General features: G+C 32.2%; 1 protein-coding gene across 2 annotated transcripts in view; it reads right to left on the reverse strand.

The window, feature by feature from the left end:
• The window catches only part of LOC118766527, a 476,986-nt gene extending 456,378 nt beyond the window's left edge, over positions 1-20,608 (reverse strand). The window contains exon 1 of one of the 2 annotated variants that reach the window (XM_036509930.1): positions 20,576-20,608. In XM_036509930.1, the coding sequence (XP_036365823.1) occupies positions 20,576-20,593 (18 nt within the window). In that variant the 5' untranslated portion in view covers positions 20,594-20,608. Of the gene's footprint in view, positions 1-646; positions 689-20,575 lie in introns of those variants that run through there. The other variant, XM_036509929.1, reaches the window with a different exon arrangement.
• Positions 20,609-21,509: the final 901 nt, after the last annotated feature.

Genomic DNA, 21,509 nt, shown 5'->3' on the forward strand with positions numbered 1-21,509 from the left:
AAAGCCGACAATTGTCAGCACATTTAGAAATAAGTAATATCATTGAAATTTATACATCTTAAAATGTTTTCAAGGTGATCCTAAATTCTTTTCTTCTCACTATATATACACATCAACCCATATGTATATATGCTAATATAATCATATGTATATGTATATGTGATGATGTGCGCTGTATAGGCTAATTTTGCATTAATCCTTCAAGAGTCGAACATGAGAAATGCGTTCGTCAACTTTCTACATACATTACAGTTTCAACGAGAATCAGTCAGGCAAATTATGCAAATATACACTCATCCACCCGTAGTTAGATGCCCTCTTAAACAATGAAACAAACACAATTCCACAGCATACATTCACTGAGAAACACAGAGACACACGAACACTGAGAAGCTCACGCACGCAAACACATATACTACCTTACTCACACATGCATAGGAATTTAGAGAAACAAAAAGATTAATATGCTTCAACATATAGCCACATCTTCCCGTACAGAATAGGGTTTCATTAGAAGGTGTAATCTAATAATAAGTACTGCATATTTTCAAATTGATGTTATCTGCATATTGTGGTGTTTCTTCCTTCAGTATTTTGTCATACGATCCCGAAATAATCCGAAATATTAGGAACAGAAGAAAAAAACCTGGCACAGCAAGGTATCCATTTGTTCAGAGTAAAACGTGAATCATACCTGCAATTAGAAAGAAAAAAAACAGGTATTAATATATTTAGAAAGATATTAATTAAATTTAGACAGCTTTCTTTTTGTATTGAAAGTAAACGTGTATATGACATCAACTGCAGAAGTAAAATGATAGAGTTATGTGTGTGTTTGTTTGTGTACATGTACACATATGCATAAGTATATATGCACATTCATATGTATGCATACAAAAGCTAAGATAAATTTTATATATTCATATATGTCTATGTGCATGTGAGCTGTGTGCGTATGTGTATGTGTTTTGCGTCAGTGCGTGTTTGACTTGCTTCTTGTTAGGATTAGCAAGAAGTAGTCCATCTTCAAGTGTGATAACCGACAGAGAAGTAATATTTCGAATATGTGCGATAGAAACAAATGATCGGTTAATATCTTCCGGAAAAACATTGACACTCTCAAGATTTCAGAGAAACGCAGGACCTCAATGCAGAGGAGTCTTCGTTATGGCTGAAGAATGGAGACCTTGAGAAAGAAACGAGAAGACTCATAATGGCTGCTCGAAGCCAGTCATTGCGAACGAATATTATCAAGACGAAAATAAAGAAATCCACCGTAAGTACAAATTGCAGAGCAGTTAATGAGGAAGTAGACTATGTTATGCATACATTAACTTCCTGTAGTTCTTTGGCACAGAAGGAGTATGGATGAAGACACTACTATGTGGCCAAGGCACTGGCCAAGGACTAGTTCGAGAAAGATAATTTAAAGAAGTAACAAAATGGTATCAGTATCAACCAGAAAGTGTTGTAGATAATAACAATCATTAAGTCTTATAGAACTTTAATATACAGTGATCACGATCTTCATGTAAGACAACCGGATATTATCGATTTGGACAAGAAGGGAAAATGAATATGTCATCATAGATGTGGTTGTATATGCTGTCATGGACGTAACAAAGTACTGTAGAAAATAAGAAAATACCAGGATTTAGCTAGGGAAATACGAGCACAGTTGAGGGTTTCTAAAACAAAAAAGTTATACCAGTCATGATAGGTTTCCTACTCAATATTTACCTTATTTGAATTGCTGTAACTACGAGAGTTCCAATTGACAAATCTGCTCTAGCGGGAAAATGCACCGGTTTGTAAGAAAAGGTCGTCGATGTTTAAGGAAAAAAGTTGTGACCTGATATTGATTTTGAATATAGAACAATCGTGCACACTATGAGTAGTATTATTATTAGTAGTAGTAGTAGCAGCAGTGTTTTGGTAGTCGCCTATTTTGCGATTGTACTTCTACTACAAAAATGGATGCAGCTCTGCTTCAAGTAGTTGCTGCGTTCTGTTGTATATTGTATTTTCGTATTTGTCTGCTATTGTGTATTCTTTACATACGTGCAAACTATATTATCGCAAATATTAGTTGTTGTGTGTATGTGTGTGTATGTCCTGGGTATTTTTGTTATTTATTTATCTGAAACCTTTTTATCATTCCCAAAGCATGTGTCATTATAGTAATTGTTTCTGTGTTAAATCCCAAGTTCCTGCATATCTCAATTTCCATATCTTTGTATGTTGCTATTTTCTACGTCTGTTTTTCCGATATTTTGCAATCAGTTGGGACAGATACTTCCACCCGCATCGTTTCCCGGTTGTTGTTGATAACAGTATCGTAGACGTCGAAAATACCAAGATGTCATTGTCATTGTGGTGATGGTGTGTGTGGAACATTATGTTTTGAGAGAACAGAAATTTGTTGGTAAGTCACTTCTACAGTGTTTGTATGTGTGTGCGTGGAGGGGCGAGAGTAGTTGTTTTCTTTTAGTTTTATCGCCTTATTGCTATGTGCAATGTCTGCTTTCAGAGATTAGAAATTTTAAATAGTAACTACTTTTTGTATGTGTTGTCTTAGTGTTTATGATTATGTGAGGTTTGCGCAGAAATTGTTCTGTTATGATATTTGGTGAGCATACGAGTTATATAAGATTATAATATAGAATCGGATGCGTTCTGCATTAGTCTAACGAATGCATGCCAATGTTTAGTCTTGTGACATGGCTACAACTACCATATAGTGGAATTTATTTATATTGAACGCACCCCAATGTATTGCAGGAATTTTGGTCATGTTTCGTATTGAGATTGGATTCACAACATTAATCACGCTGACCCTACACAAAATTCATCGGGCAACACTTCTTCCATTGTAAATAACATAAAATTGTGTTCCCAGAATTGTAAAAATTGCTGGGCGAAGATAATGTCGTGCATGTAGATTATTTTGTATAGAAAATATACTGCGCCCGATGTAGACGGCAATGCAATGTTTGTACTTATATACAAAACGCAAAAGAAGACAATATAAAATAATTACATGAAAACAGTATCAATATTCATTGAATTTCTCACAGCTTTTAAATATTTTCAACGGAGGTCATAATAAGTCATATCAAAGCGAAATATGAAAAGATAGCGCAGTCTGAAATTCAATACAAATGATATATAGATATATATAAATAAATATATATAAATTTTCAGAATGCGATAAAAATCCAAGGCTGTGAAAGATTTTAGAACATTTATACCTAGGTCTTACAGCTGTTTCCGGGATATTTTCTATATCCCTTCATCGGGGACGGTGTGAGAAAATTGTGGAATGACCAATTTTAAATACTATTGGAACTTACTCACAACGTACTGGAATCTTATATCTATACCATTGTACCTAAATAATGGATCTCCAGATGCAATATCCCTGAATATCTCACGTCTATTTTCATTCCTCCACTTCACTCTCTATTTCAAATCTTATCTAGAATAACTATTGCCTAACCATCACAGAAAATTGCACGTAAAGCATATAGGTGGCGAAGATTTAGAATTGAATGAAGAATTATCCAAAACGTTATAATTTTACATTACACAATATTCTAAGTACATTTTGTTGTACTTCATTGGCATTACATACCCTATTTAGTTTTGGTTACATTGCTTTTTTTTTATTTCGACATTGGATATATATTTTATCTTATATAATTTATATCTTCTGGTGGACGATTTGAAACGTTTGTTTATGGAAGTCTTAAATCATAATTCTAACACTTGATCACAATTTTCTGTGAACAACAAATTCGACTAAATCACTTACAGGCAACACAATATCACTTCATTATATTTGATCTTTTGACACATTAACTGAACATTAAAACAAAAGTTTGTTAGTTGATTTGACATAGACATAGAGAAGAAGGCACAGATAAGAGCATGCAAACGCAAACACAGGCACAGATTTATAAAGTGGCACACAAACATACATGTATTGTATGCATGTTGGAATTTCTCCCTGTATATATCTAACTATATAGATATTACATACATATAAGAGGGATGACTTGTTATATGTATGTAATACTATTTTTCTGAATCTTCAGTCTTTTCTATATGCTAGACCATTGGTTTAAATTATTATTAACCAAATGAATATTCAAATTTTTACCCTTATTATTTTAAATATCTATAGAGATAGATAGATTCATATATGCCTTCACATTTATGCATACATATCTGTAGCGAGATTTGTCATCTCCATAGTCATCCGTTTGTACTAGTCTAGTATTATTCATTTTATAATGATTTAGCTTTAGACACCTGCTGTTCTGACAACACTATCTCGTATTAATATACCAGCTTTTAGCATCCAAACAACGCATTTACCGTTATTCCACTTTTATTCCACAAAGCAAATTTTAACTTGCTTTATAATTACCAAAGAAGTATCAACGTGTAGGAGTTAGCTTAATATGACCAGCTGCAGCTTAGAAGCTAGATCTTGCAAACTGCACCAATGAATAGGAGTATGGATATGGCATTTAGATATTTTGCGCTTTCACATTAAAATGCATCAATACAAACCAAGCAGAATTATTTACAATTCCAATGTCTAATGATGCCCGATCGAATATCAAACGTTAACAATGACATTAGTGCATTACATAATAGGATTAGAATTTCTCTCTGAAACAAATATGCACTTATTACAACAAAATACATTTATTGGTAAAACGACACCAACCACATCACCAGACCTTCTGTAGCCTAATACACTATACATGTCATTCGCGTTTACATGTGCGTATAAATCTTTGCACCAATATAATACTTATAAACCGCCATATTGTTCATGCGCTAATGTATATACTATTTCTCTCCTACTGTAGACGAACATTAATATTCTATGACTTAAAATTTTGCACAATGTAGATGAGGTTATATACGTGTGTTTTAATCTATGTACCTCAATATATATTAATCTATCAATATATACATCCTTATACTACCTGCTTGACATATCTTTCAGTCTCTCTTTCTCTGTATAAATATATATATATATATATATATATATATATATATGTGTGTGTGTGTGTGTGTGTGTATGTATCATATGCATGCACACACATAGATAAAGCAAATCCGATGTCTTCCCATACGCTTAGGTAAATTTAATTGTGAATGCGTCCATAAACGCAATCGTAAAATAATATCATATTCTCTTCTGATTGTTTTGAAAGCAAAATCCAATCTTTCTAAATTAGGTATGATATCAGATAAAAGAAAATGGGGAATAACGATTTAATGAAATAAAAAAGAAATATATGAAATAAATATAACAACAACACATTTCAATTAGACAACAAAATTAGAATACAAGCTTTGATTTCGCATGACTACCATTTCCTATATAACGTCAGCAAACGCAACAGCATCATTGTCAGGAACTGCACTGACTATAACCATAACAACAGCAGCAACAGTCAAGAACACAACAACTGCAATAAGAGGAGTGTTAGCAAGAATACCGTGAAACTTTATACTGAGACAATAGAATACATGCTAAAGAACAAAGGGAAATTGAAATGGAATATCGACTTCTCCAGGCTATTTTTCAAATTGAATCAAAACCTGAAAGATTCACAGCGCGATGGAGCGATGGAATCTAGTTTATTCCGCCCTCGTCTTCAATAGTTCCTCAAGAATTTGCAATATTTTTTTTCAAAATTCTTAGTTTAAATATCTTGATCTTTTCAATTAAGGTGCATGGTATAAGAATATTGGTATTATTATTATTATTATTATGATTATTATTATTATTATTATTATTATTATTATCATTATTATTATTATTATTATTATTATTATTATTATTATTATTATTATTATTATTATTATATTATTATTATTATTATTATTATTATTATTATTATTATTATTATTATTATTATTATTATTATTATTATTATTGTTGTTGTTGTTGTTGTTGTTGTCGTTGTTATTATTATTATTATTATTATTATTATTATTATTATTATTGTTGCTGTTGTTGTGGTGGTGGTTCTTATTCATGCCTGTCTTTGTATTGTTCCCATCATCCATCGCCATGGTGGCAAATAAAAGAAACAATTATCTTTACTATCATTATTTTTATTATCTTCATCGTTATTATTGATATTATTATTAATATTATCATTATTATTATTTCTTCCTATTAATGTTGATATTATTATGTTTGGTTCTTTTTATTATCATTTATTTGCTGAGAACAGTCACGTTTCATGGAGAACCGCTTAGAAGATATTTCCTTGTAGGATTACTTGGAACTTTTTCTTAAACATTTTACTAACAACGGGTGTTGGAATTTTTAAACACATCCACTTTTATCTAAAACGTAAGCAAAGGCTCTTATAAATGTAAAAAAAAAAATATGCATACATTTTAAGAATGTGGTGCCGGAAGAAGTGTCTTTAAACGCAGCAGCGAATATATATCCTATGCGTTTGAAACACCAACAACAGATTGAAAAATTTAGAAAAACTCATGTAGTATGATATGAAATAGATACACTGAAGACTTCAAATTTGACGAGCATATCAGAATAATGCAAATTTGGATGTGAAGAGGTAAGAAATCCAGCACCAGTCAAATTACAATGAAATCAATTGTTAGCTTGGCATGTTAAATCAAAATGTCGTTATTCGTCAAGAAGAGTTAAATATAAATTAGCAGAAGGGGTACGTCAAATTGAGAGGGCTCATTTACCAGATATTGAACAGAAAATTGCTGAGGGGCATGTGCATATGGCTCTCCTAGAAAGGAAAATGTTGGCCAGTTATGAATGGTCTCAAAAGAAGAGTTGTAGGAAACCCTAAATGCTGTGCGATAGGATGTATGCACCACCGATTGTGGCAACTGCATATGTCTGTTCTTTATAATTGACAAACTTATGACGTGTGTTATTCAGAACGTGTGTGTCATATTCTTTGATTCTTTTACTTGTTCCAGTCATTTGACGATTACAGGGTTTTAGTTGAAGTAATCGACACCAGAACTTATTCTTTCTAAGCTTAGTACTTATCCTGCTATTGGTTTTTAACGAACCACTAAGTCACGGGTACATAAACACACTAGCATCATGTGCGATTGTAGAGGGACAACCACAGATAAAACGATACACATTCACACACACGACCGGCTTCATTCAGTTCCCATTTACAAATTACACTCACAAGGCTCTGGCGTATCCGAGGCAATAGCAGAAAATATTTGCTCAAGGTACCTCAACTTTAAAATTAGGCTTTGTTTAGTGAGAACGATGGAATTACTTTTTTCTTTCTTTTTTCTATTTTTGAAGTTTAAGAATATGTGTGAAACATAGTCTTTATTATATTATTCATCTACTTTGTTCAGTCATGTAACTGCAGCGATGCTGGAGCCTGAAAGAGTTATAGTCGGAAACATTGACAACAGGATTAATTCTTTGTAAGTCTAGAACATAGGTAACAACTCATAGGTTTCGGGCACCTTCCGGAGTGTTCGAGCGGTTCCAAGCAGTGCTGTTTTCTGCAAGTGCTGCACCCTTATTGCAGCCCATATTTTTCCACGTACTTCTCGAGATTTTGCTTACTGTTTCCAGAACTCCGACAATTATTGGTACTACTGCTAAGTTTTTCATCGACCACAACTGCATAACTTCCCAAGCTAACCTGTCATATCTCTCCACTTTTTTTCTTCCCTATTGCATATCTTGCTATATTTATGATCCATCATAGTTAGCTTTCTTTCTCAATTAAGACTATGCCTGGCTTCCTATTCTCGATCTCATGGTCGCACTGAATTCTAAATCCCATAGAATCTTTGCATTTCTTTTTTCGACGATGCCTTCATGTTTGTGGTCGTACCAAGTTTTTGCTCTGCCAAGTCCATAGTTGTTGCAAAGTGTCCAATGGACAAGTCAGACTATAGTGTCGTGGCGTCTCTTATATTCCTTCTGGGCTAATGGCGTACTTTGCCTGGTAATATGTCATACAATTTCACCGTTTTGTCCGCAGATTCTACAATTATCCCCTTTTGATGATTTGTCTGTTCTGTATTTTATGTAGTTTGTTCTTAGTGTTGGCTCTTAAGCAGCACAGATTAGAGCCTCCATTTCCGGTTTTAAAATCACTTTTATCTTCAATATCCCTATGAAATTTACCATGCATTGTTTTCATCACCTACCTATTTTCAGTTTCATTCGTTCTCAATTTCTTGTATAATGCTTTAACTTTACAAGCTTTCATTCAACACGAATCTGACCTTCCTAGTTCTAATAATAGCGGTTCTGTGGCATTTTTTTTACATACCATGCTACGTTGATTTCTTCTGCTCTAATGCTGTGTTCACATCCAATAAGTCCTCTTCCCCTTCTTTTTCATGGTACATACAGCCTGTTTGTGTCACTTTTTGGGTGGAGTGACCCATATCTAGTTAGCAACTTCCTTGTCTTTCTGTCTAAGCTGTTTATTCCGTATACTGTCCATGCGATTACTCCTACTCCATATCTAAGGAGTGAAACCGCCCTGGTGTTGATAGCTTCGATCTTATTCCATCCGTTTAATTTCGACTGAAGGATCAGTCTGAGTCTACACAAGTAGTCCATCTTAAATTTTGAATATAATTTTTTATTATTATTGTTGTTATTATCATTATTATTATTATTATTATTATTATTATATTATTATTATTATATTATTATTATTATTATTATTATTATTAGTAGTAGTAGTAGTAGTAGTAGTAGTAGTAGTAGTAGTAGTAGTAGTAGTAGTAGTAATAGTCTCTGATGAAGTAGTAGCAGTAGTAGAAGCAGCAACATCATAATGTACTGGCTAATGTTGCTAGTAATTACGCCTCGCCACGAATGATTGTATAATCGGTCGCGTTCGGAGAATTATGGCGGTATCCAATTAGAAAGAAATAATTAATGTTATACAAATTATGTTATAGCTAAAGCGAACATATATCGCTAATAATGTCCATTTCGGAAAGATATATCTTGTAGATGATATATGTTGTATTCCTATTGGCGAGATTTGGTAATATCAAATATCCAAATGTTATTGTTAATTTAGTTATAATGTCGCACGAGACAGTTTATTTAAGTGTATATTGTGTGATTACAATTTGACAGGCAGTCAATCAATAGATCGGTAGAGGTGAAACTGTCACAACATACCATTTTGCTTCGTGGTTTCGTCAAACTATAAGAAACAAGGATCACATGTTGGAGACTTTGCCAGCACATCATCAAATATATAAATTATAAGTTAATACGTGGATTGATGAATCTCAAATCAAAGAAAATATCTTCATGTTCGCAATTCCACTGTTTCAGTTTCCATCCGATCGCAATAAAACCCATGTTCATCGACCGGTTGGGTCGTTGCATTTACTTTTGTACATAATTGTTGAATAATGAAAACGTCTTCAATTCCTCAATGTTTTATTCGATGTCGTCAATTCCTCAGTCTTTTAATGAATGTTTGATTTGATGCATCTCACAGTAAGAGCATTTCATACTCGTTATGTAGTTTGAATCCCCTAGGTACCTCATGAACAATACTATTTCATCTCACTCTATAGATAAAAAAGAATGAATATTAGAGTTCACACTGATACAACTTGAGGTGTGGAGTACTGCAATGATTTTAACCTTATCTGCACTTTACAACATAAACACATGCACAGACTCCATATATATATATATACATATATATATATATGCACATATATACATAATACATACTCACACAACATTTATATGCATGTGTGTGTGTGTTATTTTCAATCGAAAGTGTGTGCCTTCGTGTGACAGAACGCATTGGATTCTATTTGTTCAATAGTAATAATATTCATGAGGACGTTCAAAGAAGTTCACGCAGTAATACTCAACAAAAATACATAAGCCATTTAATAATATCTCTTTAATTTTTGACTTCAAATTTAACGGATGTTAAGTTTGGATTTCATTGTTCTGGAATGAGGGAATCAGGATGCTTTTATAGGGAAGAGATTGATTGAATCGGCGCTAGTTTCTCTGTATTTTATATTTATGAGATAATGTGAAATCATATATTTGTTTGTATGTAAGAGACGCAATGACTTGAGAAGCAGTCATTGACCGTATACTGCAATCAGTTTACGCGATCTATTACATCTGGTTTCCATATACATTACTAATGAAACTGATGTTATTCTCAAAAATGCAAGCTGTAAGTACAAACTATCAGGAGACATTTCCGCAAAATCACACTAATTTTACAACACATAAGTGACACTTGAACGATAATACTTTAATTCATGCTAATGGTAATAATATAATTAATTAAATGTTATTACACTCATAATTATAAGAATATTTCTTTAATTTCATGGTAAGGAATGCGATCATCGTTAATTAATTATCAATAGCATATACAGCCATCACCAAAGTAATAATTAAAGTCAAAATATTAATAAGAATGGAATAATAGAAATAATAAAATAATAATAATATGAATATGTTATCATTCATAAATAAAATAATAGAGTTCTAAAATTGGCTAAAAGTCCCCATTGGGCATGAATTTATGAAAACAATGTAATTTGTTTTTTATGTTAATAAGGGGAAGGCGAAATAGCTAAAAGAATAAAGCAGTAGATACGTTTAAAATATCAATTGCTGTGCTTAGATATCAATTGTAATCTCTGAGAAAATCTATCGAGATATACCGTTATGTTCATGATCGAAAAGCATACTTGCCCAGACCCAGTTTACTCCCTACTCTCTTCATTTGGAAAATACTGAGAAGACAAAGAAAAGGAAAAGGAAGAAGGTAGAAAAAACGAAGGCCAGCTTAGTGGTAATAAGTTGTGACCTTTTCGTAAACATTGATATAGCTGATCCATATTTCCCAGAATATTAGTCAAGATAGAACTCTTCCTCCCCACAATGTAATACATAGTATAAAGATGAGATTGAACGTAATGACTATCCTTCCAACTTCATCAACCTCCACATATGACAACTTTGTGAAAACACGAAATGATGTTATTTTGTTATTTGCAGCCCATGTACAGATTATGAAATGCTTCTTGAAGTAGCATTTTAATGTCACTAATGATGCTCTACTTTAAAATGACCCAAGCTATGAAAACGTGACTGAAATGGGATTACTCCTAGGATAGCCTGCAGGTAACATTCAACGCCCCTGTCCTGTCTTTGGTTAACCTGATCAAAATTGACGAGCACAGAGATTGATTTATTATCGTACACCTCGTCATAAACGCCGAAATAAAAATAACAAATGGTGGCATTCATATTTCATATTGCCATATCGTTATTTAGCAGCTTCACCAGCACCTGGGACACAAACGTAAATGTTCCCTGTTTATTGCTAAATAGTTTTAAAAATTAGAGAGTAGATATCAATGTGACAGACTAGAGCGATTTACTCTAGGTATTGTTTCTTTGCAAAGCTGAAGCTTGAAGAAAATTCACTCAGAGAATCGGACAACAGAATGACTTCAAACTTTAATGCATTTTCAGATATTACTGGCCACGGTGAAGGCTTAAAGGCAAGCTTACATTAAAACTGGCATATACAAAGCAGAATTCAAATCAGATGTTTCTATAGACGAAATAGGCAGCGTGCATATTACAACATGTCTTTCTAACAAGAATAAAGTTGCTTTTTCAAAAGAAGTGTGTTTCCGTTGTAAACTGTTTATTTAGTTTGACTCAGAAACAACATGGACATAAATAGAAACTCTGGTTATGAGTGAACATATTTATTGCAAAGATTAATTTTTTTTTTACAAAAGGTACGAGTAATTATCCCTTGAGGGCAAAATTATATTTCAGTCATTTTCATTTTTCTTATTCATTTGTAAAGTGTCAGTAGGTTAATTAATCTGTAATCAATACAGTTTTTTTTTACCCTGAATAATGCTTAAACTTTTAATTCAATTCGTGATTGTTCTAACGTTACTTGATTTTTAAATGCCTTCAGCCCACGCTGTTCACATTGTTCTTTCAATCATATTCTAAGAAGAGAACAAAACCTGCTAGGCAATGGTTTCCCACTGGGAAATGGAGGCATCATGAATTCTTGCTGAATGGCTTTTGTCGGATTCAAGATGTTGCTACAATTATGTTACAGCATACACCTTGATGAGGTCATAAAACAGCGTGACAGGGTTAGTTTTCGTTCCATGTATTTAACACTGACTATAATAATAATAATGATAATAATAATAATAATAATAATAATAATAATAATAATAGTAGTAGTAGTAGTAGTAGTAGTAGTAGTAGTAGTAGTAGTAGTAGTAGTAGTAGTAGTAGCAGCAATTCCTGTCTTACAAAGTGCGACCATACCTGGCCACCGTTAAGAAATAACTGGAAATATCGCATCCTCAGTGCTACCCGGCCCCCATCAGAGCGTATACAGCGACTACTCTGAAGGCACCACCCTTGCCGTTGCTCATTTCCAGGACGACTAGGTTCACCTCCGATTCTAGAAAGACCGTCCGAACATAGGAGTCTAGGCCATTCATATACACCCTGCCACCCTGTCCTCCCATTTGAGGCCGAGTACAAAAAGCGTGGATAAAAAAATTGTCGAAAATGGGGGATAGCTCGCTAGTGTCGGAAGTCGTTTTCTCACTGGCTGCTCTTGCATACAGCCCCAACGACTTGAGGTCACCGAGTATGTGGCCTTGTTCCAGGGTTATCTCAGGCGAAAATATTTATACAACTCACTCTGATAACTGCCATGTTGAGAGAAAGAAAAACAACAGGGTTAATTGACCCCCCCACCTCGATACTGTTGGCGGCCCAGTGACTTGGGCTCCGGATCTGGTGGTTGTTTCTCTGGGAAACCCTGCAAAATTCTCTTAGTGATCATATCATTAGTGTTTCCCACGTCGTTGGCGATAGCCTCCCTCATGTCTCTGTACGTCTTCAATTGAATCCGTACCAGCATCAAACATTCAAGAACGTTAAGGGTGCTGGTGTCGTATATTGCACCTGCTTCCCAATTTCCTTTTCTACAGCTATGACGGCTATCAAACATTTGTTAGATCTCCTCACTATAGGAAATTAGAAGTTTCTGTGTTTAACTCTTTTGTGTGTGTGTGTGTGTGTGTGTGTGTGTGTGTGTGTGTGTGTGCTTTGTTTGTTGGTCGAGGTGGCATTCTCATAATGTTCGTGTGGCTGGTGGGGATGGTGTTGTCCTAGACAAGTATCTTTCTAGTTGTGGTGTAGGGCTAGATATTTTTCTTTATGCTTGTGTTATGTTTTAGATGTTCCTCCTCATCTTCGCTACGGGGTGTGGAGTAATCAGTGTCTGTGAAAATCTGTTTCGGGGCGTGTGAGTATGTTTGTAATTGAGTGAGCACCGTTGTGTGAGTATGTCCTTAAGAGAGGGGAGACATATTGCTGGTTTGGGAAACTCCCTAGTTGGTCTCTCCATTGTCTTTGGGTTTCAACTGAAGATGAGGCTGAATGTGTCGCATATTGTTTCAGTTGTTGCGGGTTTTGTTCGAGTGGTGGGAACGACCTCGTGCCTCCTGTTTTTTTCAGGAAGAAGGAGCTGAGGTGACTTGTAACCCCGCAAATTTTGCACTTAGACTTTCAGCCATCTACTATAAAATGCAAGTGGACCCCATTAGGCAGCTGTGTAAGGAACGAAAGCTTTTCAATATTTTCCGGCTTTATAAGAAGCAGGATTCTTATGGTTGTCTAGGACCAGTTTTCCCTGCTAGCCTAACCTATCGCTCTGTTCCCCTTTCTATTCTCTCTCTCTCTCTCTCTCACTATATATATGTAGACAAACACACACACACACACACACACACACACGCACACACACATACATACATATATGTATATATACACATAATGTGTATAAGAGTATGTCAGTCGACGTAAGAAATGCGTTCAACATTTAATTATAAATGTTGAACAATGAAATCCAACCGATTCCATCGCTCCAATGTTTACATCATCATTATTGGAATTTTGGTGTTTTGGATCTGTACGCTGTTGTTAATGAAACGTATTCTTAGTAGTACATCATCACTGGGGCTTCTAGCTCGCCGAATCGTTTCTGCGCCGGACAAAAGGCTCAGCTGCATTTCGTCTCTCTTCACTCTCCGAGTTTCAAACTCTCCCGAAGTCGGATTTGCTTTTCGTCCTTCCGGGGGTCGATAAATTAAGTGTTACTTAAACACTGTGCTCATGAAATCGATTACTCGCCACCATAAAATTTCAGGCCTTATGTCTTTAGTAGAAATGATTATTATTACATCACCACCTAACTTATCAGGGTAATGTGAAATATGTCGGAATTTCATTCTTTCTACTATATATTTAATTGCAATTCAGTGGATATTTTTACAGTGTGTGTGTGTGTGTGTTAAATATAATATTCACATATTCTAAAATGTTAATTGTTTTTATAGGTTTTACTACTGATCCTCTATAATGTTTTCCCCGTATGTTTCCCTGTATATATATATTATTTATTTTGAGTTAATGTAGCATGTTGTTGATATATTAAAAACAAAAAATATAGGTAATTGAATAACGATAGTTACAGAAACTTTCATTTAATTAATTATATTTTATTAGTAGCTCAACGAATGTCTCCATCGCATTCACCCATCCAGAAATTTTATACGACATATTATGGACATGTTAAGTGTGACTCTATGGTTACTTCAGATAATATTCTCAATAGAAATACAAAACGGCGGTGCATCATAGTACATGTAGGGAAATCATCGATGAAAACAGATCATCGAAAGTTCAAACATACCACCATAAATATGCTACCACGGATTAAATTTATCTCTCAAATATAGACATGTATAGGCGTGAAAATGAATATAGCCGCAAAATTACGGAAGTCACAATGCATGCGAATAATCTTACAAAATACATATATTAATGTATAAATTAAATTTGAGATATCTTTAACTTATTACATATATATAGAGAGAGACATATATATATGTATTATATGTATATTTATATGTATCTATACACACACACATATTTATATATATATATAAATATATATACATTGTCATATGCACACGTGTGTACGTGTATACGCTCATGCATGGTTATGTAGTTGAAAATTTATCTTGGAAACATCTGTTGTACATCTTCATATTAAATATCTCGTTTGAGTTTCAGACCCGATGCAATCTAGTTGTGTGTGTATAAAATTCAAAATTACGAGCACAGCAATGATTGTGTCAATTCTAAACTAATGTTCTGTGTTCTCAAGTCACTAAAAATATAATAAATAGAATTTGGGAAATATGGAAACGAAAAAGAACTTTCATTGTTAAATATATATTTTTATACGGAAACTCTGCAAACTCCACACTTGAACTATGAATTATTTATTACATATTCATATCTGTTTCATAACATAACATCATAAAATGTGTTATTCTATAAAACGAAATTATCATTATATCGCCTTCCTGCGGCAAAGTGTTTTAAGTCAACGAAATAAAACCTTGTTGGTAAGAATCACACACACACACACACACACACACACACATACACACACACACACACACACATACATATACATATATATATTTATATTTATATATATATATATATGCGTGTGTGAGTTTGTGTGTGTGTGAAAAAAAAGAAACAGTGTACTTAGATATTGCCATGTTCGATAAATACTCTATAAATATGTATTTTGCATCTACAATTCAGACTAGAATTAATAAGTAAATAACAAGATCGTATATTCGGATACAGAGGTGTATGTGTAGCTGAATATATTGCGTTGGAAAATCAATCACTTTAAACGAAGTGTGTGTTATGAAAATGTCTACTGAGAAACTTTCAATAAGGAAAGACAGGAAAGATCTGTATTTATTTTGTACATACCGAAATGCAAATAAAAATGTCTATTTAATCTGTCTGCCTCTCTAACTCTGTGGCTCTGTCTGTGTATAAAGACAAGTACCAAATCTCAAATTCACACATACTTATTAATATTTCTCTGTACACACATTTACATATGCACACACACAAGCACACGTATTGCCCCAGCATGGCCACAGCTCATAGGCTGGAACTGGAATCAATCAATCAATCATATATATATATATATATATATATATATATATATATAGATATATATATATATATATATGTATGTATGTATTACACGTATGCACATAATTGATCTTGTCTGAGCCTCTATCTGTATACAAATGTAAACATACAACCAGCCACTCACCCATTAACACACACATGTATATATTTGCCAATGTACAGCGAGAGAGTTCGTGTACGTGTGTATGTGCATGGGTGTGTCTGCGCGACTATATATATATATATATATATATATATATATATTATATATATCTATATATAATATATATATAATATATATATTTATATATGTATATAAATTTACACACACACACACACACCACACACACACACATATATATATATATATATATATATATATATATATATATATATATATATATATAGTTATTTCAAACAAGAAAACACAAAAAACACGAAAACAACACGAAAACGCGAGGACGTGGAACAAATATAGTATTATTGGACGCTCACTATTGCTAATACTTTACATTTACCACGTCCTCGTGTTGCTGTGTTTTGGTGTATTTTTATTCGTTATTTATATATATCTTCTTGGTTCCTTAAAGTTTCTACTCGTATAATGTCGGCATTACTGTGGCACCGGTGTAAAAAATTATGATGATGGCATCAACCGCATTACTCGATTCAAGGTTGTGCTCATTCCTTAGATTATATTCGCTGAATCAGGCCCCACAAATACATGTTATCATACATGCATTCATACATGCATGCATACGTACATATATAAATGCATATATATATTATATATTATATATAGATATATATATATATATATATATGTATGTGTGTGCGTGTGTGTGCGTATGTATGAATTTATTTATATAATACATAGATATATGCACGTTAAACATTTGCTTACATATACGTATACACAAATATATACCTTTACTACTGTATATATATATATATGCGTGTGTGTATGAATGCATGTCTTACACACAACCATACAAATATAAACACGCACATATATATATATATATATATATATATATAAACAGATTTGTATGCTTATTTACATTTCTCAAATCATGTATAAACGCACAGGTAGCGTGTGTATTAGAAACGAGTATGTACAGACATGAAATAATATAACATTTATCGTATTGTAATATTGTCTCCTGGAATAAAATGTAAACATATTTGTACGCATCTCTGTGGGCGCCGGTATATTTTTGTGTAAATCTGCTGTTTTTTTAATTTTGTCTTTCTCGGTATTGAATAAGTGAATGTATGAATATCTAACTCAGGAGATTATATGTACAAGACTATGATGCCGGTTAGATATGTATGAACAAGCTCTCATGTAGAGTATGTGTGTGTGTGTTTGTTTGCATGTGTGATGGTGTGTGTGTATGCGTGTCGTATGAACGTATACTACTTTGAGTTTTGTATCTCTTATTTCACAAGTATTTGTGTATTATTACAATTTTTGTATACACATATCATATCCTTATTGCATATTTTGCTTTGCAACGAAAACCATTATTATTTCTACACTAAGGGAAAGAAATATTAGACATAAATCGTTTTTGAACTGTCGGTGGTCATGATAATAAACTGAAATTTTGGATTGAAACTTTTGAAAGCTGTTGCCTGAGTAAGTTCTATTTTATTTCTTGAAGTGGTTCCTCCAACGTATACTTACATTCGGAATTTATATGAAATCAACAGCTGTACAAATCGGTGCAACCATTAGTAATTCGCATTTCGTTATTGCAATAAGACCTTCTAGAGTAATTTAGATCGGTGCTTAAACCACGTAAGTATATATAATATATATACATAATACATATATATATATATATATATATATATATATATATATATATATATATATATATGTATATATATATATATATATATATAATATATTATATACATATAATATATATATATATATATATATACTAATATATATATATATAATATTATTAGAGACAAAACCACTATTATGCAAATCAAACAAAAAATTATCTAATTAATATTATATTATATTTTACTATAATTGGATTCAATCCTGAATCTGATTTTTCCCTGTAAATTGGGATTTATTCCCTAATATTATATATATATATGTATATATATATATATATATATATATATTATATATTATATATTATATTATATATATAATATATATATATAGATATTATATATATATATATATATATACATATTGTGTGTGTGTATATATATATGACACGCCGGAGACAAGCATCATTCCATCACTCACAGTGAAAGAGAAACGCGGGAGAGAATCTCTGTCTATCAAGCAATTACGTTTAAGTTTTACCTTCAAAACTTCCTACTTTGTATCCTATTTACTGAATTCAAAATGGAGAATCAGTGTAAAAATTTTAAAAAAAATATGAATTACTTAGAGAAGTGAATTATTTGCTAGCAGTCAGAATCCGTTTTCTGTTTTTAAAATTTTGTTTTGTTTTCTTTTGTTATTCAACAGTGTCTGAATATAAAACTGAGCTTGTGGAAAGAATGATTCTGATACTTTTGTTTAGATACTTTATATAACACAAGTTGTGATGTACAATACTTTCTTGTATATATTACACCCTATTTCACGATGTAAATCGATTTTATTTTCATAAATAAGCATTAGACAAAAATACAAAATCAGTGGTATTGTATAAATACTTCGCCGGTGTTCATGTCGGAACAAATTCATCGGCACCTCAGGATGGATTATGGGGGATACGTAAGACAACACTGTTTTGTAATATTTTTTTTTTGTTTGAAGATGCGATAATTATTGTATTAAACTACTTATATTTCTGTCACTATGTCGTTGAAGGGTTATGACAGTTCCATCAGTTCCAGCGCTGAATCTGTACTCATTTTATCGACTCATCAAGGATAAAAGGTGAAATCGAGATTGAACTCAGAACATAAAGACGGACGACACTCCGCATTTTTGTCCGGTGTGCTAACTTTTCGACCAGCTGACTTCTCTATATTTCATCATTAAATTTTGGCACACGGCCAGTGATTGCGAGTAAGGAAGTAATAAGTCAATTTCATCGACCCCAGTGTATTGCTGTTATCTATTTCTTCTAGCCGCAACAAAATGATAGAAAATGTCGTCTATTGTGGCAATTCAACCCAGAACGTAAAGACGGACGAAATGTCGTGAATTATTTCGCCCAGCATACGAACGATTCTCTCTACTCACTGCATTAAACCACATCATACTAATATTAATGTAACCCGTTATACACGCCGACCCACTAACTTCCTTGCTATTTTGTGAAGAGGAATAAAATACACAATTTGATGACTATAGGATGAATCCATGCTCTGCATGTAATGATAAATTTGGTTAGGTGTAGAATGAAAATGACTCCTCAGTACAGCTGATGTTTTTGTGGTTGTATTTCAAACGGGAACACATCTGGCCAATGTTGAAAATTTAGTGGATTTCACAATTGAAAGTAATTTTATTTCTGTATATGCTATACCAACTGGTATATTAAGGTTGTTAAGCTCCCGTTGAAATAAATTTTATATATTTTATATTATAATTGTTGAGCATTGTTGCTGCTATTTACAGATTTCCAACGAGAAAATCCATTTTCGTTTTTTCATATTTAAAAAAAGATAATTTTGCTTTCTGAATGCAACACTCTCAAAGGGTTTTCAGTGCATTGCAGATATATTGAAGTACTTCTAGTAACGTCAGGAGAAAATGGCACTTTTTGCAGATGTCGCTGTTGTTTACACGCCTTCGATATAAACCATTGTAAAATATAACCATCTGGTCTTAGGCCCCATTTTTGACATAAAGGTTCACATAATTTTCCAATTTGCTAGTTTGAAAAGCTTCTCCACAATAACTAATTCCCCCTTTCTCTCTCCCCACTTACCATTTTTCTCTCTCTCTATATATATTGTATATAATATATATATCTATATTATATATATATAATATATATAATATATGTATATATATATGTATAGATATATATATATATTATGTATATATATATTATATATATATATATGTATATATATATATAAATATGTATATATATATATGTAAATATATATATATATGTATATATATATATATATATAATATGATATATATATAATAATATATATATAAATATTATATATATACTAGGTATATATATATTATGTATATATATAATATATATATATGTATATATAAATGATATATATAATATTATATATATATATATATATATATATATGTATATATATATATATATATATTATATATATATATATATATATATATATATATAAATCATATGTTTATGTATATGTATATGTAGATATATGCATATATATATTTGTAATTTCCCGAAAGAAAGAATATTAAGTTCAAATAACCACCGTCAAGATCGTCGGCATATTTTTTTCTGTATATTTTATGTATTTTGTGCTATTACTTTCACTATGACTTTTCACGTCAGCTGATTTTGTTGGTGCCATAGCTGTTGCAACCAGAAATAAACTCTTTGAAAAATTCGATAATATTATAAAATAAAATCTAGATCAAATCAAGAAAATTATTTCTTTTATTTCTGGTGCTCATTCACCTATTTCCTCTCTAGCGCTTAACTTCCTTCCACCACTTTTACTATTATGCTTCAGTTGGTAGCTGAATAGCTCTAACATAAGCAGGTCTAAAATCGCTTGCTTTTGACATGTGGCTGTTACATGTACTTATTTTTAACTAATAAGATAAGTGAATGAGAAATAAGAAATGTATGGGATTTTAGAATATTTCTTTTTTTCTGAGAGAAATATTTTTGAAATAGAAATAATGGAAAAGTGTCACAAATCATTCAGACATAATAACAAAATATATTTAAGACTATAGTTTTCTGCGTTTCATAAAGAATTAAGTATAAATATGGATAATGAATTCACAGTCTACAATGGATACTGTTTTCTTACGATTATCATTATTATTTTTAATGGAAATCTTATCATTATTATTAGTGTTTGTCTTTACTTGTTTTGTTATTTTGACCTTCGTCTCAGTGAAAGAAAGTAAATAATAATTACCATATACGTGGCAAGAAATTTTAGTAGGTCTTATATAACTTCAAATAGTAGAGGTGATGGTATTGGTAGTTGTAAAAGTAATAGTAGTAGCGGTAGTAGTAGACTACACAATTACTGAAATGTTTTGTTGCTGCTACTCTGGCGATTAGTAATATTTTCAATTAATTAATTTAAAGTTAGTGAAAGAACATACGATGGAATCACATTTTCCACCGACTAATGGACATAAAAGTAATAATTAAAATAATGTATATTA

The sequence above is a fragment of the Octopus sinensis genome, linkage group LG16, assembly GCF_006345805.1.
Source record: "Octopus sinensis linkage group LG16, ASM634580v1, whole genome shotgun sequence".
Lineage (NCBI taxonomy): Eukaryota > Metazoa > Mollusca > Cephalopoda > Octopoda > Octopodidae > Octopus > Octopus sinensis.